The 19,827-nt window shown below is 28.3% G+C and overlaps 1 protein-coding gene across 3 annotated transcripts; it reads left to right on the top strand.

The window, feature by feature from the left end:
- The first annotated feature begins 320 nt into the window (after window positions 1-320).
- On the top strand, window positions 321-19,807 carry LOC119670153 (cell wall integrity and stress response component 4-like). 3 transcript variants are annotated; one of them, XM_038080305.1, is made up of 5 exons: window positions 321-1,026; window positions 14,641-14,848; window positions 17,086-17,413; window positions 17,479-17,700; window positions 19,153-19,807. In XM_038080305.1, exons 2-5 carry the CDS (start codon window positions 14,658-14,660, stop codon window positions 19,435-19,437), a joined length of 1,026 nt encoding a protein of 341 aa, XP_037936233.1. In that variant the 5' UTR covers window positions 321-1,026; window positions 14,641-14,657; the 3' UTR covers window positions 19,438-19,807. The 3 variants fall into 3 exon arrangements, with proteins under 3 accessions (XP_037936233.1, XP_037936235.1, XP_037936234.1); XM_038080307.1 differs by lacking the exon at window positions 14,641-14,848; XM_038080306.1 differs by lacking the exons at window positions 321-1,026; window positions 14,641-14,848 and adding an exon at window positions 16,372-16,547.
- The last annotated feature ends 20 nt before the right edge of the window (window positions 19,808-19,827 follow it).

Below are 19,827 nucleotides of genomic sequence, written 5' to 3' on the forward strand. Positions count from 1 at the left end.
TTTGCCAGATATATAAAATATAATTGAATTTATTCTCAATTATAATTGTCAATTATAATTTTTTAGTAAATTACTAACTCATTTATAAAATCTGTATTATTATTAATATGTTTATATTATTATAATATAATAAAGCAATTTTATTATAAAGAATAAATTCTAACTTTTTTCTCGTGTATACATTTTTTAGGTATAAGAAATGTTTGCGTTTTGAAACACAGTTTCATTTTTGCTGTTTTTCTTTTTCACAATTCATGTAAAACGAAATGTGGGCAAAAGTAACACAAAATTTCAATTTTCCTTTGGTGGCATTTCAGTTTGAAATTGAATTTCTTGTGTTAATGGTGGTTGCTGCTCTTTTGGATCACATTTTAATTTCTTATTAAATTATTTTAGTTATATATTTTGAAATAATTTATAAAATAAGTAATTAATACAAAAGAAAATTTGATATTATTTAAAATTTTATTAATTGCGAGCAATTTGAACAATTAAAACGCTTTTAAAAAAAATGCTCAATACAAGAAGCTACCAACATTAATGGCGATGTAAATAATCTTAAAGACTTTTTTACGGTTTTATTTACGTCCTTTACAAAATCGGTATTAAAAGAAAAATTTAAAAATTATTTTCTTATATTACATGTGAAGCTAAGATAATGCGAAGAAGCAAATACACGGCAGTAAATTGAATGACATTAAATTGCTGGTCAATTTAAATTTTCCAGCGTCTTCTGCTGGGTATGCAAATTACAGTTCTTAATTTGTTTTGTTTTTGGTTACGCTTTTTTCTCGCCGTTGTTGTTGTTTTTGTTGTTATAAACAAGTGAACAGAATTAAAAGTTAAAAGTCTTGTGTGCGGACTGTGAAACTGTTCAATTTTGGAATTTGTCTGGCCAGCTTAACTGGTTTGATTTTATACCGATTTAGTTGAATTTTTTTGTGTAAAGAGAAACTGGTGCCTCCGCTTTTTAATGTTATCGTCTTCAAGCAATTTGGGCAATTCTTCAAAGCAAAATTTTAAAAGGTGAGTAATTATGATTTATAAAATTTTTTTTAGGTTTTATTTTTTTTTTTGTTAATATCAACGCCATTTTTCTTATTCTACGTAAAGAGTACAGTTAGTTTTTAAGCGTATATTAGAGCAAAAGAATGGTACGCAACATAAGCACATACACGTACACATGGTGCCGATGCTACTGGCATTACACGTCCATTAAGTAGTTGGCTACTTACTTGATTGGTTGTGATCATGTTGAAAGATGCCACAAGATTGTGAAATATGATACCACAATATATTGAAGGCATGTAATTATTTATCTTAAGCCATACTGTAACTATTAATGATACTTAAAAGAATACGATAATCCGTTTAAGGGTGTTAAAGTCAGTTGAAGTTAAGATTTGTAATTTGAATTAGAATAAGTGTGAATAGGAAAAATTCACGCATTCTAATAAGAAAATCAAATGTAAAGAAATTTTCATAACAAAAATAATTTTTATATAATTAAAAATTATTACAAATTTAATCATCTAATATTGTTTTATATCTAATATGTATTAATTTTTTTTTTGGTCTCTTTTTATTTAATAATATGAATCTATTGAATCGCTTTTATTTAAAGCCTATCAATAAGTTTTAAAATCTTACAAAACTAATAATATTAATTTGTAAATTATTTAATTTGTATTATTTTATAATATATAAGTTATTTGTATTAAAAAAAATTTAATACAATTGAGTTTAAATAATTCCTTTATTAAATTATTTAAATATATACAAAGTGTATATATTTATTAAATTAGTTAAATATATACAAGGTGTATATATTTATTATATTATTTGAATATATACAGGTTGTTTCTTAACAACGTGTTTTAACTTAAGGACATGATTTCTTGAACCAAAGAATAAATATAATCATATAATCTATGCATCCGTTTAAATACGTTAGATTGTTAGATAGCAAATTAAATATTTTACGGATTGAAAATCTTAGTAAATATGAAAAATTCCCTAGTTTCCTACCGAAGTTAAAACTGCTTGGTGTGAAATACCAATGTATAGGTATATCGAAATCGGTTATAACGACTTTGAAGGTTTTAGATTTTTACGCCTTCATACTGGGTTACTTGAATTTAAATAACACTTATCTCCAATCTATTCTAACCATCCATCTCCAATCCATTCTTAACCCCCTTCCTCCCTCCTTTCTCATTTGCCTCATTCACCTACAGTCCAAAGATCGATTGGACTCAAAGTAGTGTATGCATTGTGGCAAGATGGCAACAACTAGGCGACATCAATTGGGGTAACGCTACATTTAGGGCACGTGTGAGTTGAAAAATGTATATGTAGGACATACAAGGTTTCAGAAAATATTGAATCTGATAGACAAAGGTTTATCCAATACCTTGTTCTGAAAAGTAGTCCATAAGTTCTATCTGGCACACCGTCCATTGTCTATTCTTTTTAATGAATATTAGTAACTAAATTACCTATGTGATGTGTAATATATTTTCATTGCTTGGGAATTCTCGATATAATTCGTAAGAAAAATACTATAATTCCAATTAAAATTAAGTTGCAAAATAAATATTTTATTTCAATTTAGCTTTTATATTTGCTTATTTTTACTGAAAAACAATCTTGTATGAAAAACATGTTAATCTTATGTTAATTTAAAATCATGCTAAGCATATGTCCCCATTTTCCAAAGTATGCTGAGTCAGCCAACCTTACAATCTCTTTTATCAATAAATGGAAATCTATTCAATTCAGTTTGTAACATACGTCATACATATAAATACCAAAGAAATTATTTATATATTTAAAAAAAAAACTTCAACTTGAAACAAATGTTGATTGTAGTTGAAAATCCATATGAAGTGATTTTTTTTTAAGAAGAATTGATTTGTGACGAATGAATCAAGTATTTTTTAAAGTAAATTAAAAATTGTATTTCTTTTTACTATAGAACATTTAATAATTGTTCCGGTGTTTTATAAGTCATTGACCTTTCTTCTATTAATCCTTTTTTTATATGAGACAAGAAGTTTTTTATGTAGCAAAAAAATTTAAAATTTTTCTTTTTAGTAGTTTCATTTATTTTTTAAAATTATGCAATAAATTATGCCTCTAAAAAAGAATAGTATTGAAATTAAACAATTAAAAAATAACTATAAGTAATTAATTTAATTATTCTACAGTTGGTTTATGATTTTGTTCTAATGTAACACAGCAAGTTAATTCGTTACTGAACTCTTACAACAAATTGAAAAACTCCAAGTTAGAATAGCGAAATCAGGTACGGGTAATGAACTCTGATTCTGGGCTTCAAGTCTGACAGATACGAGTTCAATCCTTAGTACTTGCAATCTCAAAAAATTAATGATGATGGGTATTTTACAATACTCGAAACAGCTTTTATGGTCAACCAAAAATTCAGTTAATTAAATAATAAAAGATTTTGTTTTTTAAAATATATATGAAATATATATCTATTTGTTAAGTACATAAGAACGAGAATACAAAATTATGTAAACAGTTTAAAATTTAACTTAAAGTTAAAGTTTTAACTTAACTACTACTACTATGTTGAGGCTAGTCGAGTCAGTGCATTTGAACAATTTTACTCTCTACTAACTGCGAGGTTTCTTCATAACCCCTCTCTACGCCTTGACTCGATTATTGTTTATCACTTCATCAGACTAAGCAATAACATTAGTATTAGTTTCACATTTACAAAAGCTGATATTTATGTCCCAATTAATCATGTAAAAACATATTAAATATATAGAGCCCTTGAAGATTCTATAAAATGTATACATATATCAGTTCAAACTGACAACACCAATTTGTCTTTCACGCAATTGGAATAAACAAATGAACTCTTACATATTGACTTTAAATATTCACCATAATGGGTCTCATAACTGCCATAGAAACTAAGCATTCAAAACCTCTCCAACTGTTTTGTGTTAGTTTAGTAATACATGTATAATATCTTGTTATAATGATGCATAATATCTATAACAAGCAGATCGGTTTTAATTGATATATACTAGCCATATGTGTTCATGGATTAGATAAAAGTCTAAATATATAAAGCTTTTGATTTTTAGATTTTTTTTTTTGCATTCTACCAAATTTAATATTTGAAAATTTATTATTACTATGCTAATCCTTGCTATTAAAAATAGAGCCGATAATTTCAGATTACGATACAATTACCACACATGTTGAGAACCTTAAAACTCATTATCATTTCTTATTCTCATAAGAAAAGGGTTTTTATCAGTAACAGATTAAGCAAGTAGACAAGGTGCGGACATTTTTGGAACCTCTTCTTCTGCCATTGAAAATTTAAAGACAATTGTTTTTAGTTGATTTTTATGTAATTCATTCTAAGATTTCTATATTTATTTTATCTGAATGGTAAGATCTAATTTATGGAACAATTTCTGTTGCCTGATTTCATTACTAATACTTAATTATTAATACCTAATAAGAGAAATAAAAGATCTAAAATCTTAATTTTTATATATTTATAAATTATTAATTTTTTTTAAAAAATGTTTAATAATATTAGAAGTGCAACGCATCTAAAAGTCTTGTAGAATTTGACCTCTGAAACGAAACTCACATTTAACCTTGTAACTACTTCCAGAGTAGTACATGTAAGTTACACATGTCTTCAATTTGGTGAACTCACTCTCATACTACTACCAAATAGTTCCCGATCGAAGCAGATTTTTAAATAGGTGTCATACAAACATAAAGAAAAGGTTCAAAAGATCTATTATACAGATGTGTCATATGGATTTACTATATATTAATTGAAAGATATTTAACATAGTTCTTCGGTACCTTTCTTTTGGATATATAGACACTAGATTTTGCATGTAAATTCCATAGATTTAAAAACAAAAAGTATTTATATAAAAATAAAGTTCCAACTTCTAATAGTAATTAAATTTTTTTTAAAATATGCTTTCATAAAAGCTTCTTACCTCTTCTTATCTCTTCTTCTTAGATTCTAAGATATATTTTTAATAGAATCTCTACACAAAACTATTGTTGTCGAATGGTTATTATTATTTTTTTATTTAAATCCTGTTTACCTATCCATAATTGAATAGACACAACATTCTTGATGACTTGGTAAACAATAGCGGCAATTGGTTCCACGTTACTAAAACACATTAGTCGTTGACGTTGTCGACAAGTCAAGAATTCTATAAATTCTTGTAAATCCTAGTAACTAAAAAACAATTAAACAGAAAACAATTAGCTAATGCAAAAATGGAATTACTTGCTGTCATCGGTAGTAATTAACTATACAGTTAACTGTACAGTTATACTATATTATATCTAATAAAAGTGATATATGCAGAAATTAAATTTTAATGCATAACAATACTTTTAATATAATATAATTATAACATAGAAGAATAATGACTAAAATAAATTATTAAATAATGTTAATGTCGCTGAGTTTAAATATTAAAAGTAGTATTTAGTTTTTAGTAACTTGTAGTAAAGTTGAGACAAACAAGTCTACTTTAAGGAATAAATTATAAAAACGATAATACCACTTTTAAATATTTAATGTTTTACTCTAATATATATGAAAAACCAGTTGTTATCTTTTTGTACTGAATTTAATTTAAATAAAATAAAAGGAATTATATGCCGCATTATCGAAACTTAAAAATCCTACCTGTATATTCTTATAGAAACACTAAATGTAATCTTTTTAATACTAATATGCAACGAATTAATTTTATTTAACTCTTGTAATATAAAAAAAATATAGGTATATTGTATATTTATAAAGTTGGGAAAAAGGTGCCCAAGTTAAATTAAAAACCTTTTAAATTTTAAAAATAATTTTGTAAATTCATTTACCCAATCACCTTTCGTCTGTTTAAGCTTAGAACTATAACTATTCTATTGTTTTCTTGGCAAATCTAATGTAAAGTCTATTCAAAGTTCTGTTTTTGACACAAAAATACTGTAGCAAGAAACTTTTGTAAAGATCAGTGCAAGTGATAATCTAAATAACCGTAATTTTATTGGGATTATGGTTCTGTGGATGAGAGAAAACTATACTCCTCCTTCTGTGTCAGTGCTCATAAGTTCGTAGTTGTTTTACTTGGTTACCTGTCGTAAAAAGTTAATGATTTCAATCAATGTGTTGCCAACATACGGTTCTAGAAAATATGCCGATAAATGTTCCATTTAAAATAATTCTATTCGAGTCATATGTCTTGATATTACTTTCGTTTTTTTGAGGAGCAAAACCCATCTAAACATCTGCTGTTCTTTGAGTCACAGATCACGGTTGAAAAATGTGGTTCACAATGATTGAAAAGATAGTTGGTCACACTCTTCCTACCGGACTTTAGATGTTAACCACAACCATCATTATACTCCTTGACGTGCACAATCCAGTGTCAAGGATAATCAAAACTGCAAGCAGTTTTATCAAATTTCACTTCTTGATAGGTTGTTGCAAGTTAAAACTCACTTGTTATCGCTTGAATTCCAAAACAGTAGAGGGTGGTGCTTAATAGATTTTCGCCCAAACCAAAGTTGTAGGCATTTGAATCCCGTGGTATTAGAATTTACTTTTGTGAGTTTGGCGCAAGTAAAAATCCATTTACTATTGGTTTTATTCCAAAACAGTACAAGGTGGTGCCTAAAAACTTTTAATCCAAACCATAGCTATAGGCATTTGGATCCCGTGGTATTAAAATTCACTTCTGATAGGTTGTCGCAAGTGAAAATCCACTTACTACCTGTTATATTCCAAAACAGTACAAGTTGGTGCTTAATAAATTTTAGTCGCCTTTTACATTAGGCCTGACTTAGCTCGGAAATATTTTAACACGGAAAGGTAAGGTAATTTTCTTTAGATAAATAAGTTGTTTGTATATGTTTTCTTAAAAGAATAAGAAATCATTCATTAAATGCATTTACTCTCTATAACTCCAATTTATATATATAAATATAAGTTCTTTAATATATGTAGATATATTTTTTATAATCAATTGATAAACTTTGATTTTTTATATACTAAGGCTCAATTCCGTTATCACATACTTCTCTCTGAAATATCTATTTTTTAATTTGCCACTCCCAATAATTTATCAAATTCAGAACTAAGAACTAAAGTATAATTTTTGTATGAAATCTTTTCCATTTGTTCAATGCGATACGTGAATATGTAAACTAAATAAAGTAAAAAAAAAAGAAATAAAAATGTTAATTAAAAAAAATTAAATATGCAATTAGTACATACTTGAGGATAAATTTTTTACACATTAACACGTGCCAAATGCTGCTAAATGATTTATTAATAAAAAGTTGTTAATTTTACAAGAGCACAGAAAGATAAAAAAAAAATTAAATAAAATTAAATCTCAAATAAATTTATAGATTTGTAGAGAAATCTCTAACAAAATCTCTGTTTTCACTTTAGATAGAGCAAGTAATAATGATTTTGCAGAAATTGCACATTTAAAATGATTTTAAACAAATATTTGAAAGTATTAAAAATGTAATTTTTTATTTATCTTTCCATAGATACAGAGATACATTGCTTTTCGATACAAGTTGAATGAACACACTTAGAAGAGACCTTAATGAAATTCCATGCCTCCACAAATGTACTTGTCTCCATTATCGGAGAAACTTGTTTTCCAATTACTTAACATATTTTTTGAACTGTGACAATATTAAAGTAACTTAAATTACAAAGAAAAAAAATATACTAGATACATTTTTAAAATACTTAAATGTAACAAAACTTGCAACATTTGATAAAAAAAAAAAATGGTATCCCCATTACTTGAACTGCACGAGCATGTGAAACTCTGTGTTTCTGCTTAAGTAGATATCTAGCATCATACACACACTGTCGATAAAAATAAAAGATACGTACTCGTACTTGTATCTAGATACTGATACGTACTGATATTTTATTACTTTTGTTGTTTGCCTTACCTCAAAGCGTTTTTGTTGATTTAGTTGCAACAATAAATACATTCTTCTTTTCATTTAATTTGTAAGTGATCCCCTCAGATACAAACTCATATGTGCGTTTGCTTATTTGTTCGTGTAAACTGTCTATATTCAGTTTTATAATTGAACGGTATTATTATATGATCTTAATTAAAACGTATAGTTAAAATAATGAAATCGAATTAACAAATAGATATTTCAACAAGCATAAATTGTATCTAGTATACGTCATTGCTATACAATTGCTGAATCAGAAAAATGCCAAATTACCGAATTTATGTTTAATATATAGACTATTATGTGTATATGTATGATGTCATATTAATAAAAGTTCTAATTCCTAATCTAAATGTATCATTTTCAACTCGTTACGAAAAACGCCTTTAAATAGGGAACAACACATACAAACTTATTTTTTTTGAGAAATTATATTTTATGCTTCAATATAGTCTCCTCTTAGCTCAACAAACCGAGCCCAATGATCTTTCAATATTTGGTGGATACCTTTTAAATAATACGATTTATCAAAAGTTCTTCAGAATATAACTCAGTTTCTCACTCCACGCCATCATTTGATGCAAATCTCTTTCCCTTTCTTTCCCTGTTTTCAAGTGTAGAAATAGGTTATAGTCACTATAAGCCAAATCTGAAGAATACAATGGGTGAGGAAGCAATTCGTAGCGTAATTCATTTAATTTTGCCGTCGTTTACATTGATGTGTGAACGGGTGTGTTATACTGCAAAAACAAAATTTTTTTCTTTAACAAATCTTCTTAATTTCCTCATTCAATCGATCCAATAATATGCAATAGTAGTCCGATGTTATAGTTTTTCCTATTAGTAATAGTCTTTGAAATTTATTTCACTTGAATCCCAAAATACGTAAGCCAAAACTTTCGATACATGTTCATATGATATGCTTGTCATCTCTGCTGCTATCTCTCGAAGTTTAATCTTTGGCTCATCCAACACAATATCATGGATTTTTACTATGTTGTTTTTAGTTGTGACCTCTTTTGGATGCCCAGGACGCTCTTCAACAAAAACACTCGTTCGAACACGTTTAAATTCAACTTTTCAATATCTTATTGCTGTTAAGGATGGTGCAAGGCTGCCATAAACAGACTCCATTTCCAATTTGATTGCATCATTGTTCATTCCTTTTAAATGGAAGAATTTTATTACTGAACGATATTCAATTTTTTCCATTTTATAAAAAATTATTAAGGACAAGAATTCTATTGCAAATAAAAAAATATAGAATTAGTAAGAAAATTGATAAATGTTTCAGGCAGACTATTCAACTGTTCCGGCTTTTTAATTAATGTTATTGTATTAGGATTGCAGCGAACGGTATAATAGACTATATAAAACTATTTAATGAGATATAAACACTTAATGAAGTTACAATAAAGACATGCTTATGAATGCAATAAAAATATCTTTAATTTTATCAATAATCGGTGTTATTTTCTTCATTAATTTATTTATGTTTTTCTTAATAGTATTAACATAAATCAGATATAAAATATATTTATAAAACCTTTATAAGTAAAGAACGAAACTAGAAACCGAACTATATATTATATATCTATTTAAAAAAATATACTCAACCAAAAACATGCGTATAAACCTTTTGCATCTAAATTGGTATCTCTAAGTTATAAATTTTAGTAAGATTTTAGTATCTTTATTAGCTGATATCATATCTTAGCTCTTAAGTTAATATTATTATCCAATTATATACATGCGACATATAACACGTATTTTAAAAATATGTTTTCTTGTATGAAATCAAACAGTAAAAGCCTTTTTATCTGTTGTTTTTAAAAAATTTAAGGTTTTTTTCTTACAAGTTCATATTTTAATTATACTGTTACAAAAATAAAATTTCCAAAAAAATGACAAATGGTTAAGCATTTTATCTCTCATAAAATTAAGAAAAAAATAATAAATTCGTGTTTTAAAGTTATTGGTTCTTACTTAAATCGGGTTTCCACTCTTAATGCGCCGTTAATTTAGTCATAATTTAAACAAAATTCCTGGTTTAGATAAGCTTCTCGAATAACTACGCCTAATAGCGACATTTTTATAAATGCATATATACATGAAATACTTTGTGTACGTTTCTTTAATCTAGTTTACTGATGAATATAGATCATGTCAATAATTTTCTAATATATCTTAGAGAGAACCTTTCTTTAGCCTTTCTTGTGAAACGAAAATAGCCGTCTGTTTATAATATAATTGTTGGAATAAAATCTCTATTCTCCAGCACTTTAATGTCTGGAAGCAAATGATAGGCACTGGATATCAAATCTATTGAGCGCGATAGATAAGGAAGTGTTTTCAAGTGTACTGTACTTCATACAATTAGATCTTCATAACCAATGATATAATATAGTATATTATCTAAGTCAAAAAACACTTTTTCCTTCGCCATATATGAGCGTTTGTTCCCGATCTCTTTAAACATACTGATAATATATTTTTTGTTATTACTTATTTTTTTTCTTAAAGTAATCTATGAATGTAAAATTTGTGAAACCCAATATAGGACGGCTATCAACTTACCGTGCTTGATTGCTTTAGTCGTCTTTCGTCGAGTACTCTCAACTTAACTGCCGCCTTGATGTCAGTATAGTGGTAAATTCGGGTTGAAATTAATACCAACTGAAAAAAATGCAGTTTATTGCACTTTAACAGTTCTAAATAGCACTAGGAACTATCGTCATGTTATAGCAAAACATTTCTAATTTTGAAGCTCAGCTTTCAAATCATCAAATTTATATACGAATATATAGACACTGTCTTCTGATACTTTTAAAATGTCAGCTATCTCTGTGAACTCTATTTTGCAAATAAATGTAATAAAATTAAATATTTAAGCAATTTTATTTTGACTTAAAAAAGTGATAAAAAAAAATATTTTTGTGCAATAAATTTTATATTATATTGCACAAATATATAATATATATTTTTTTTTTGTATATTTTGGTTTGACTGGGCACGTGTGATTTGAGAAAATTGTTTCGAATCAACTCAACAATCATAACTTTCCAATCAGTAACAGGTAAAGAGGGTACAAAGATTATCAATTTTCAGTTCAGTGAGTTCACGACGTTGCTACCTTCAAAGTGACAATTTATTTATTTCTCAGTTTTTTGCAACCAAATAAAATCTAAATTCGTTGGAGACATACAGAAATTATTCTTTTTATCCCGTCAAATTGAATAGCCTCGCTACGTCAACATTATCTCTTTATATTCGGTGCTCAGCAATGCAATAGATTGCTTGGATATAACTTTTTTTTCATAGGAAATTTGTAATTACGTTAACTATTATTATTGTTCTTATCCATGTTATTTGATAAATTTTTTTTTTTAATGTGAAGTTATTATTTGTGTATTTCGTTCCAGAACTTGAATATTGTATTATGTCCTTAATTCCACATTAATATTAAAGAATTTGAAAAATAGCGAATTAAAAGGGCGGTAGACTGCGTTCTGTTGTGTCTTCTAATTTTGATATCTACATATAATAGGCTTCCACGTCTTCAAAATTCCACTTTAGAATTGTAGAACATGATACATAGCCTACTAAATAGATGGAGAATTGCGTTCTATTGTGTCTTCTAATTTTGATAACAACATAAAATAGGTTTCCACATCTTCAGAATTTCGCATTAGAATTAGGGAACATGATACATAGCCTACTAAATGGGTGGAGAGTTGCGTTCTATTGTGTTTTCTAATTTTGCATTAAAATTCTAGAACGAGATACATACCTCTATGTAAATAATCCGTTCTATGTTACGTTTCATTATGTTTTCTAAAATTGATTTCTACGAATAAATAGGGCTTTCAATTCTTCACAATTCCATATTAAAATTTTTGATAAGATTCTTGAATGGGTGGTAGATTGATAATCCACTTCGGAATTCCATATTCTCGGGGACTCACAAATATGTTGAATGTTGAGTCGAATTAATACCATCTTAACCAATATGTGGGAATCAATGTTTTTTTTATGAATACGAAAGACGAAAGCGATTTTTCTTGTTACTTATTTGATGGTACATAACTATGTAATAGTCTTTGCAATGGCTTTTGTTTTGGGTACCATCCATGGTCACCGACTTTTAAATACTAAGCGAACCTCAGTAGAACCTCTAAAATTGAAGTTGTGCAGCAAAAGACACAAAAATTCGTCGACCTACTTATCCATTTCTTGTTGAGAAGTAACATCTGAAATATTTTCATGATTTCATAATATTGATAATATTGATTGAGTATAGGAGAGCAAATAAATACCCATAAGTGACAAATAATATTTAGAATGCAAGAGAGGAAAATAATTAACAAAAGTTGCATTCCTCGCGGTAGTCAATTTTTAAAATTGCAATATCAAAGGTAATACAGGGAAAATTGAGAGGTTGCAATAACCGAGAAGTTGCGATATTCGAGAGTTCATTTCACTCTTTTCGATTTAAAAGCATTAACAAAGAAATTGTCTGACGGCAACATCGGCCCTTATTTCTTTCGAAATGAGGAAGGAGCTGCCATTACGTTAAATGGCGAGCGCCGAGCCATGCTGACTAAATTTTTGTTGCCAAAAATTAATCATTTGGTTCCAACAAGACGGCGCAACTTGCCATATAGCGCGCTTAACAATCGATTTATTGCGAAATTAATTTGGTAACACATTTATTTCTAGAAGTGGTCGTGTCCTATTAACTCTGGCCCCCTCATCCGTGCGATTTAACGCGTCTCGATTTCTTTTTATGTTGCTATGTTGTCATTGGTTTATGCCGACAAACCGGCAACTCTTGACACATTGGAAGCTAATACTCATGTCACCTTTGACGCCATACGGCCACATTGATTGCAAAAAATAGTTAAAAATTGGACTGGTGGAATGAACCCTGTTCAAAAAATAAATGCCATGCAATTATCTACCAGATTATAATAAAAAAATAGTTTCATTCCAACAATATTTCTGTCTTACATTATCATTTTAGGTTCTCATACAGCTAAGAAAAACATCCTATATATATATGTTAGAAATTTGATTAAAAATTATATAAAAATAAAACATATTTTTTATTTAATTATTTTTAAGTTCAGAGCTTGCAAAGTCGTTAATAAATTTGAGGTAAGAACTTAAAGTGATAAAATCGCTTAAAATGTCTGCTGAAGTCTGTAAATGACAATGTTTTAATACCCTGGAAACTGTACAAATAATTTTCAAGCCGTCTTCTTGCTATAGGCCAGCTATTATTAGTACGTGATAAAATTTTGTTTGGTTTTCTCTGTAAAACTATTCAAAATTTTAGGGTGCGGTGCACTTTGGCCATTGTTACAAATCAGTATACCTGCAAATTTGTAGATATATGAGTTAAGCTATTGGCTTTGGGTTTTGGTTTTTATATTGACTGACTTCAACTTCAACTTTTACTTGTGTACTGGGATTATTCGTTTTATTATCTCTGTAACAATTACATATTTAAAATAACTTGTTTTAAAATAAGAAAGCAAAAGACATGCCAAATTAAGTTAAAATGCACAAAAATACATAATAATAATGAAATGCAAAAGAGAATAGCCATTATGTATTAAACGAGGAATTACTTTTTTGCCCGGTTACACAGTGAAAAGTTTGCTCTGTACAATGCATTTCTGCATAAAACAAGTTTGCCGCCAACCAAGTGCCAAGTCAATTTTCAAAACCCATAAAAGCAGACGAACCATTAAATGTTTTAAGATCCTAAGGAGCCAAAGATCAATACATCGATATGCAGACTCAGTTGGTTTAGCGAGCGATTCGTTAGTATTGAAACGCCTGCCTTTATAAGTGCAAACAAGACTTACATTACTTAACTTGGTTTGGTTTGGTTTGGTTTGGTATGGTTTCGTTTGGTGCAGTGTGGTGTGATGTGGTGTGCTATGCTGTGTAGTATGGATTGCAAGCCGGTAAACTTTGCTAGACTACAGATTCTTTAAAATGCGGCTGTCAAGTCGACAAGACTTTAACTCATTATTTTTGCTTTATTTCTTATGACAACATTCCAGCAGAAATGCAAGCACCAGTGCAGAAAACGTACGGCAGCACCAAAAGCTATGTGCAATGATGAAGTGTGCACAACATGGTTTAGGAGTTCAATCCTATTCTGTTACGATATTCCGTAGATACTCACTCGCATGTACAGCATCTTTGTTTGGTGACAACGTAAGTTCGTGCCGTCGATTAATGTCGCGTTTCCTCTTTTTTTTTTTTATTTTTTTATTGCCTTAAAAGTCAGTTTACTAAAGAGTTATTGGCATTTGTTTGTGATTTACTTACTTATTTCTTTGTTTATTTTTTTTTGGTATAATCTGCTAAATTTTAATTAAAAATCAGAATAAAGATCCATCAATAATTGGACGAACGATATTGTTTATATTATTTGCAAATAATGTATTTAATGTAGAATGCTTATTTCTTCTACTCAAATAAAAGTTGCAAATCACATGAAATTCAAATCCTAGGGATTTTCATGAAATTCATAAAATTACCAATAAAGTTATGTTTATTATTAAACACTTTTATTATATTGTATATAATAAAATTTAGATAAATCTATAAAATAAATGGCTTCATCACGAAATAGTAAAGGCTTTGGATTACGTATGCTATGGATACCAGGACGCAAACATCAGCATCCGAAAGGTCGTTACGATTCCACAAATAAGCAGGTATCATATGCTGGAGGTAGAGGACAAAAAAAAAGCGAAATATGGTCCCTAGGCGGTAGCAGAACACATAAAGACTTATTAAATGCGTAAGTTTGGTGTTGTGGTTACTTCAAAATTCTAATTATTGGGAGACATACCCTAATAATATGGTTTGGCATAATAAATTTCATCAATATTATTATTTCGATGCTGATATTGGAGTAGTTTTGGAATCCATTTTCATTATACTATATAGTTCACAATAAAATTCATCGCACTTACACGTTAACAATATATTACACAATTTGTATTATATACCTTATTTTAATATATATCATAAGTATCATATACTTGAATTTGTATATATGTTACAAACTCTATTCAACTGTTTTCTTTACATAATTACTTGTATTATTAGTTATTATCATTCATTAAAAATATAATCTAATTTCAAATAATACTTAATATTAATGTTTACTTGAGCTCTTGTCATCAGAAATTAACTTTTAATTTAGCGTGTGATTGTCTGTCTATATATTTAAAAAAAAAACGCATATTAAAATACAAATTAAAAATAATTATAACGTATATTGTTTAAAGTTTTACGATTTCCAAAACACTTAACTTACTATTTTAAACTATTAAACACCTATTTTAAACATTAAAAACTGAGATGATAAGATGAGATATTACTTACTTTAAAATTAAAAATTATAAAAAAATTTCTATTATAGAATTTCTATACGTTGTAACCTTTAATAGAAAACTGAGAAAAATCATAGCAAATAGACAAACATTATATTTTTTAGTACCCAGTGAAAGGGATTTAACTTTTTAATATAGTTTTTAACAGACATCTGCTTGATATCTTCCACAAAAAAGATAAAACTTCCCTGTTCAATAGGACTAAAATTGGGGCAGAGAATAACCACTTGCTAAACAGTTAGTTGTCAAAAAAAAAAATTTTTTTTAAAAAAAATGTGCGCTCAAAATTGAGTCCATTGGGAGAGTTTTCACTGTAATTATATTACACTATATTCTATAAAAAAGGGAATATTGGGGGATTAACATCTACTCTTGAGTTATATTTTCGAAATGTTTTTGGATAATAAATTAGTTAATTTAATTATTTATTTAAATTTTATATAATTAATAGTTTAGTAGTTCACTGTTATCTTACACCACTAATATATTAACAGTTATTAAACAATATAGAGCTAATATAATGCATTAATAAGATAATATAATATAAGAGTGGAAACATCTAGAGAAAAAAATACAGAATTATAATAAATTAAAATTATTAATAGATTTTTAAATGATTCGAAGAATTATAAAATATTTTAAACTTGACTTTATAGAGATTTGTTATTATAGGAAATTTTACGAAAGTACCCATCTACATCTCAAAATCTATGGTGTTAGTCTATAATCTATAATCTAATCTATAATCTATAATGTTAGATGAATTTCTACTGTCAGTGTAAAATTAGTTTCAGTATGCAGCGCGTACTCTGTAATTTGACCAGCCAACAGTAATCTTTTTGTGAATTGTTTATATAAAAATATTGTTTATTTCAGCAGTTTGTATTGTATCGCTTGTGTTTCTAAACATTTGCATTGAGAGATACATTTTATTCAAATATGAGTCTATTTGACGTACCGCGAAACCCAACTAACTCTTTTCAGTACACAAAAGAAATCTCAGCTTCAGCAGCTCACATCGGAAATGTTAAAAGCTTTATATTTTTGTATCTCAGTACATGTTTTGCTCTGTTGGTATATAACAGCACTCGTGTTATATAGGTACTTTTACTATTCTTAGCTGTTATGCAAAACACATTAATGTCAAACAAATATTTTATTTTGGTAAATATAAAATAAAGAAATATACAAAATATTAATTTATTGCTAACTTCAAATTTGCCGTATTCTGGAATTTGTGTAAAGTCAAATCTAAACAAAGATGCGCCGTATTTGTGTAAAAATTAATAAAGAATATTGACTTCGAGACGTAAATTAGTCATTAAATGAGATTTGAAAGAACGCTTCAAAGGTTTTTGACTTATATGAATCTTTAACTGTGGTTAGTGTTGTTCTTTATTAAGTACACATTTAATTTTATATTATTTTATGGACATACAATTCATCCAAACAAAACTAAATCATTGTTAATGTCATTTTATAAACTGTGACATCATCATTACCAAATGTTATAAAATTATTGCAAAATGTAAAATATACACCAACAAAAATTAATAATATTCATTTAATTAATTCAATTCACATCGCAATAACCTAATATTATGCTTAAGTATTGTTATTAATAAATTTATTTCTTTAGCGAACCGGATACATCATTACTTGACGGACCTTCCGGTTCAGGCTTAGCTCCTATTAGCTGTGCTGCAATCGGTGCGGCGGCAACATGTAACCCAACCAGCAGTAAACCGGCAGATTTAAAAACATCTGAAGAGAATTTATTAAATTTACCAAACACCCCCAATAGCACCTCATCCACAGCCCCTTTGGTGTCGATACCAAACAGTCCAGAGGCAGTAGCAACTTCAACAGCTGTACCGACAACAACACCTGAAAGCACAATGCCTGCTAAAACAGCGTTGCCACCTATAATTGTCACTACGACAACAGCTGAAATATTTGAATCACGAGTAAGTCATTGTTTGCCTAGAAATCAGTTTATTGACGACTAATTTTGTACCCGATTTCATTTCAGAAAAATCGTTTTGAAATTCTAAACGAAATTGATAGCAATAATGTTGAAATTGACGAATTACCCCCAATACCCAGTAATTTATTATTGGATACATCTGGTGGTACAACCGCATCTGCTGTAACATCACCCTCGACTTCGCCTATACGTTCAACAAATAAACGTTCGGATTCACCTGAGAAGAAGAATAGTCATAGTCGTCGTAATCATAATAACAATCATCAGGTAAGACAAGGATTTTAGATCAAATAAAATGTTATATCCTTCAAATAGAAATGCTAAACATGCAGATACTTGTTCAGATAGTAGTGGTCCATTACTCCGCAAATAGTACTGACAAATCGATATCACGCAGAAGATTTCGAATTCTATAAAGAAAGTTTCTGGACGTTCATTTGCGTTCAAGCTACTCATTGTTACGTTGTCATACGATCCTTTATGCGTATTCGAATGTTAATTTATTCATGTTAGCTAATTAAGGTAGGGTGAAGACTAAAGAAATTTTAAAGTTACATAACAAGTCATATATATAATTTTTGTCATCTTTTGACGCGTCCTCAATCTGTCTACAGAACTACTGAAAAATTTGTGATTTAAACGTTTTTTCTATTCCCTAATTTGAATCCATAAGGTAGTTTAGGTTAGGTTGCTGTGGTGCCCTTGTGCTCAAAGCACACTTGAGCTCAAGTAATGATCATGGATTAGCGTTGTTCGCACGCAGAGCAAAAGAACCGCAGTTGTTAGCATATGAGCAACGCCGAAAGGCTCAACTCCCCTATTCGAGAAAAAATGAATCAACCTAACAAGTCTACAAACTTGACCATGTCCCTAATTTTACATGATGAGCGCAGGACTGTACGGGCTGAAATCAATTGATTAATACATAGATGTTAGACGTCACTGCGGTGTTACTACTTAATTGCTAATATTACGATCACTATTTCTGATATGCATGCATTTCAGCGCCTACACTAGCCAGATCTTGGCAAGTTTAAAAATTTTCAAATGCAAATGTGTATAATTTTGTTAGTGAAGAAGTATGCAAAAATCTTGTCATAGTGAAACCAGTGTAGACGCTGAGTAAACGTTATGAGAGGGAAAAGGTTTCTTACAAACGTGATCCCAAGATCATAAGTGTGTATATAATCATAAGTATGTATATAATCATAAGTATGATAAGTATGTATATAAAATTGCTTGACACTCATTAATGATGTTTGTGAGGTATCATTCTCTTACAAAGTTTATCAATTTAAAAATAAAATTATTGTGACATGCAGGTCAACGTGTTTCTACCCTTAAAGCTTGCCTAATAGCAATGATATAACATAAGTTACAACAATAACAGCGTTATATTAATTACTTTAAAATTTTAATTACAAATTATAAATAATTTGTGTTTAAGAAATACAACTAAAAATAATGTGTCGCATCAAAACTAATAACCCAAATATAAAACTTTATCAGAAAATATTTACAACAGCAATAGAGTCGTATTAATAATTTTATCAATTAAAATTTTATTTTACATTATATGTATGTAAATTTTTTGAAACAAATACAACTAAAATGATATACATCATATTGAGTCTGATAGTCAAAATATATAACTTTATCAGAAAATATATAACACATTTTTTTTATATACTAAAACATATTTTTTATTTTTATTTCTAGGAAGATGTTAATTCTATCGAAAGCATTGAAGATAACGCTGTAGATGAAAAAATTAAAAACTTAGATTGGGTTAATCAATTGCAGGAGGAACTTAACAATACACAAGCGACTCTGCCGAAAACTAAAAATAAAAAAAAGAATAAACCCACCACAGCTAAAGAAAAGGATCAACTCGACGGTGTGCCAACGAAATCAAAGGGAAAAGAATTGCCACCGGACGAAGATGAAAAAGTGGTGAAATGTCTGTATTATACATTGATGTGTTGTGATTGCTCAATCTCTTAAAGACATTGCACAAGCACAATAACTTATTATAAGTATAACACTAAACATTAATACTTCTTACATCATTTTTTATAGTATATATATAATGTATATAATTTTTTTTTCTCTCACTTTTTAATAAATAAGCATAAACTTAGACTATAAGAACTTTAAAAATTGAATTAGAAAACTAAACAACGATTTTATCGTTAAAGCAGTTAATCAAAACGAACCTAATGAATCTCTTCAATATAATTAAATTAAATTACTTAATTAAGTAACATTTGCCAAGCGTAACAATAAGTATTCCTCTTAATTACTAATGAAATATATGAATTCGATAGTTATAAGTAACAAAAAATTAAAAAAGAATAAGAAAAACAGAATACAAAAAAACCATATAACATTAGG

This window comes from Teleopsis dalmanni, chromosome 1, assembly GCF_002237135.1.
Source record: "Teleopsis dalmanni isolate 2A chromosome 1, ASM223713v2, whole genome shotgun sequence".
Lineage (NCBI taxonomy): Eukaryota > Metazoa > Arthropoda > Insecta > Diptera > Diopsidae > Teleopsis > Teleopsis dalmanni.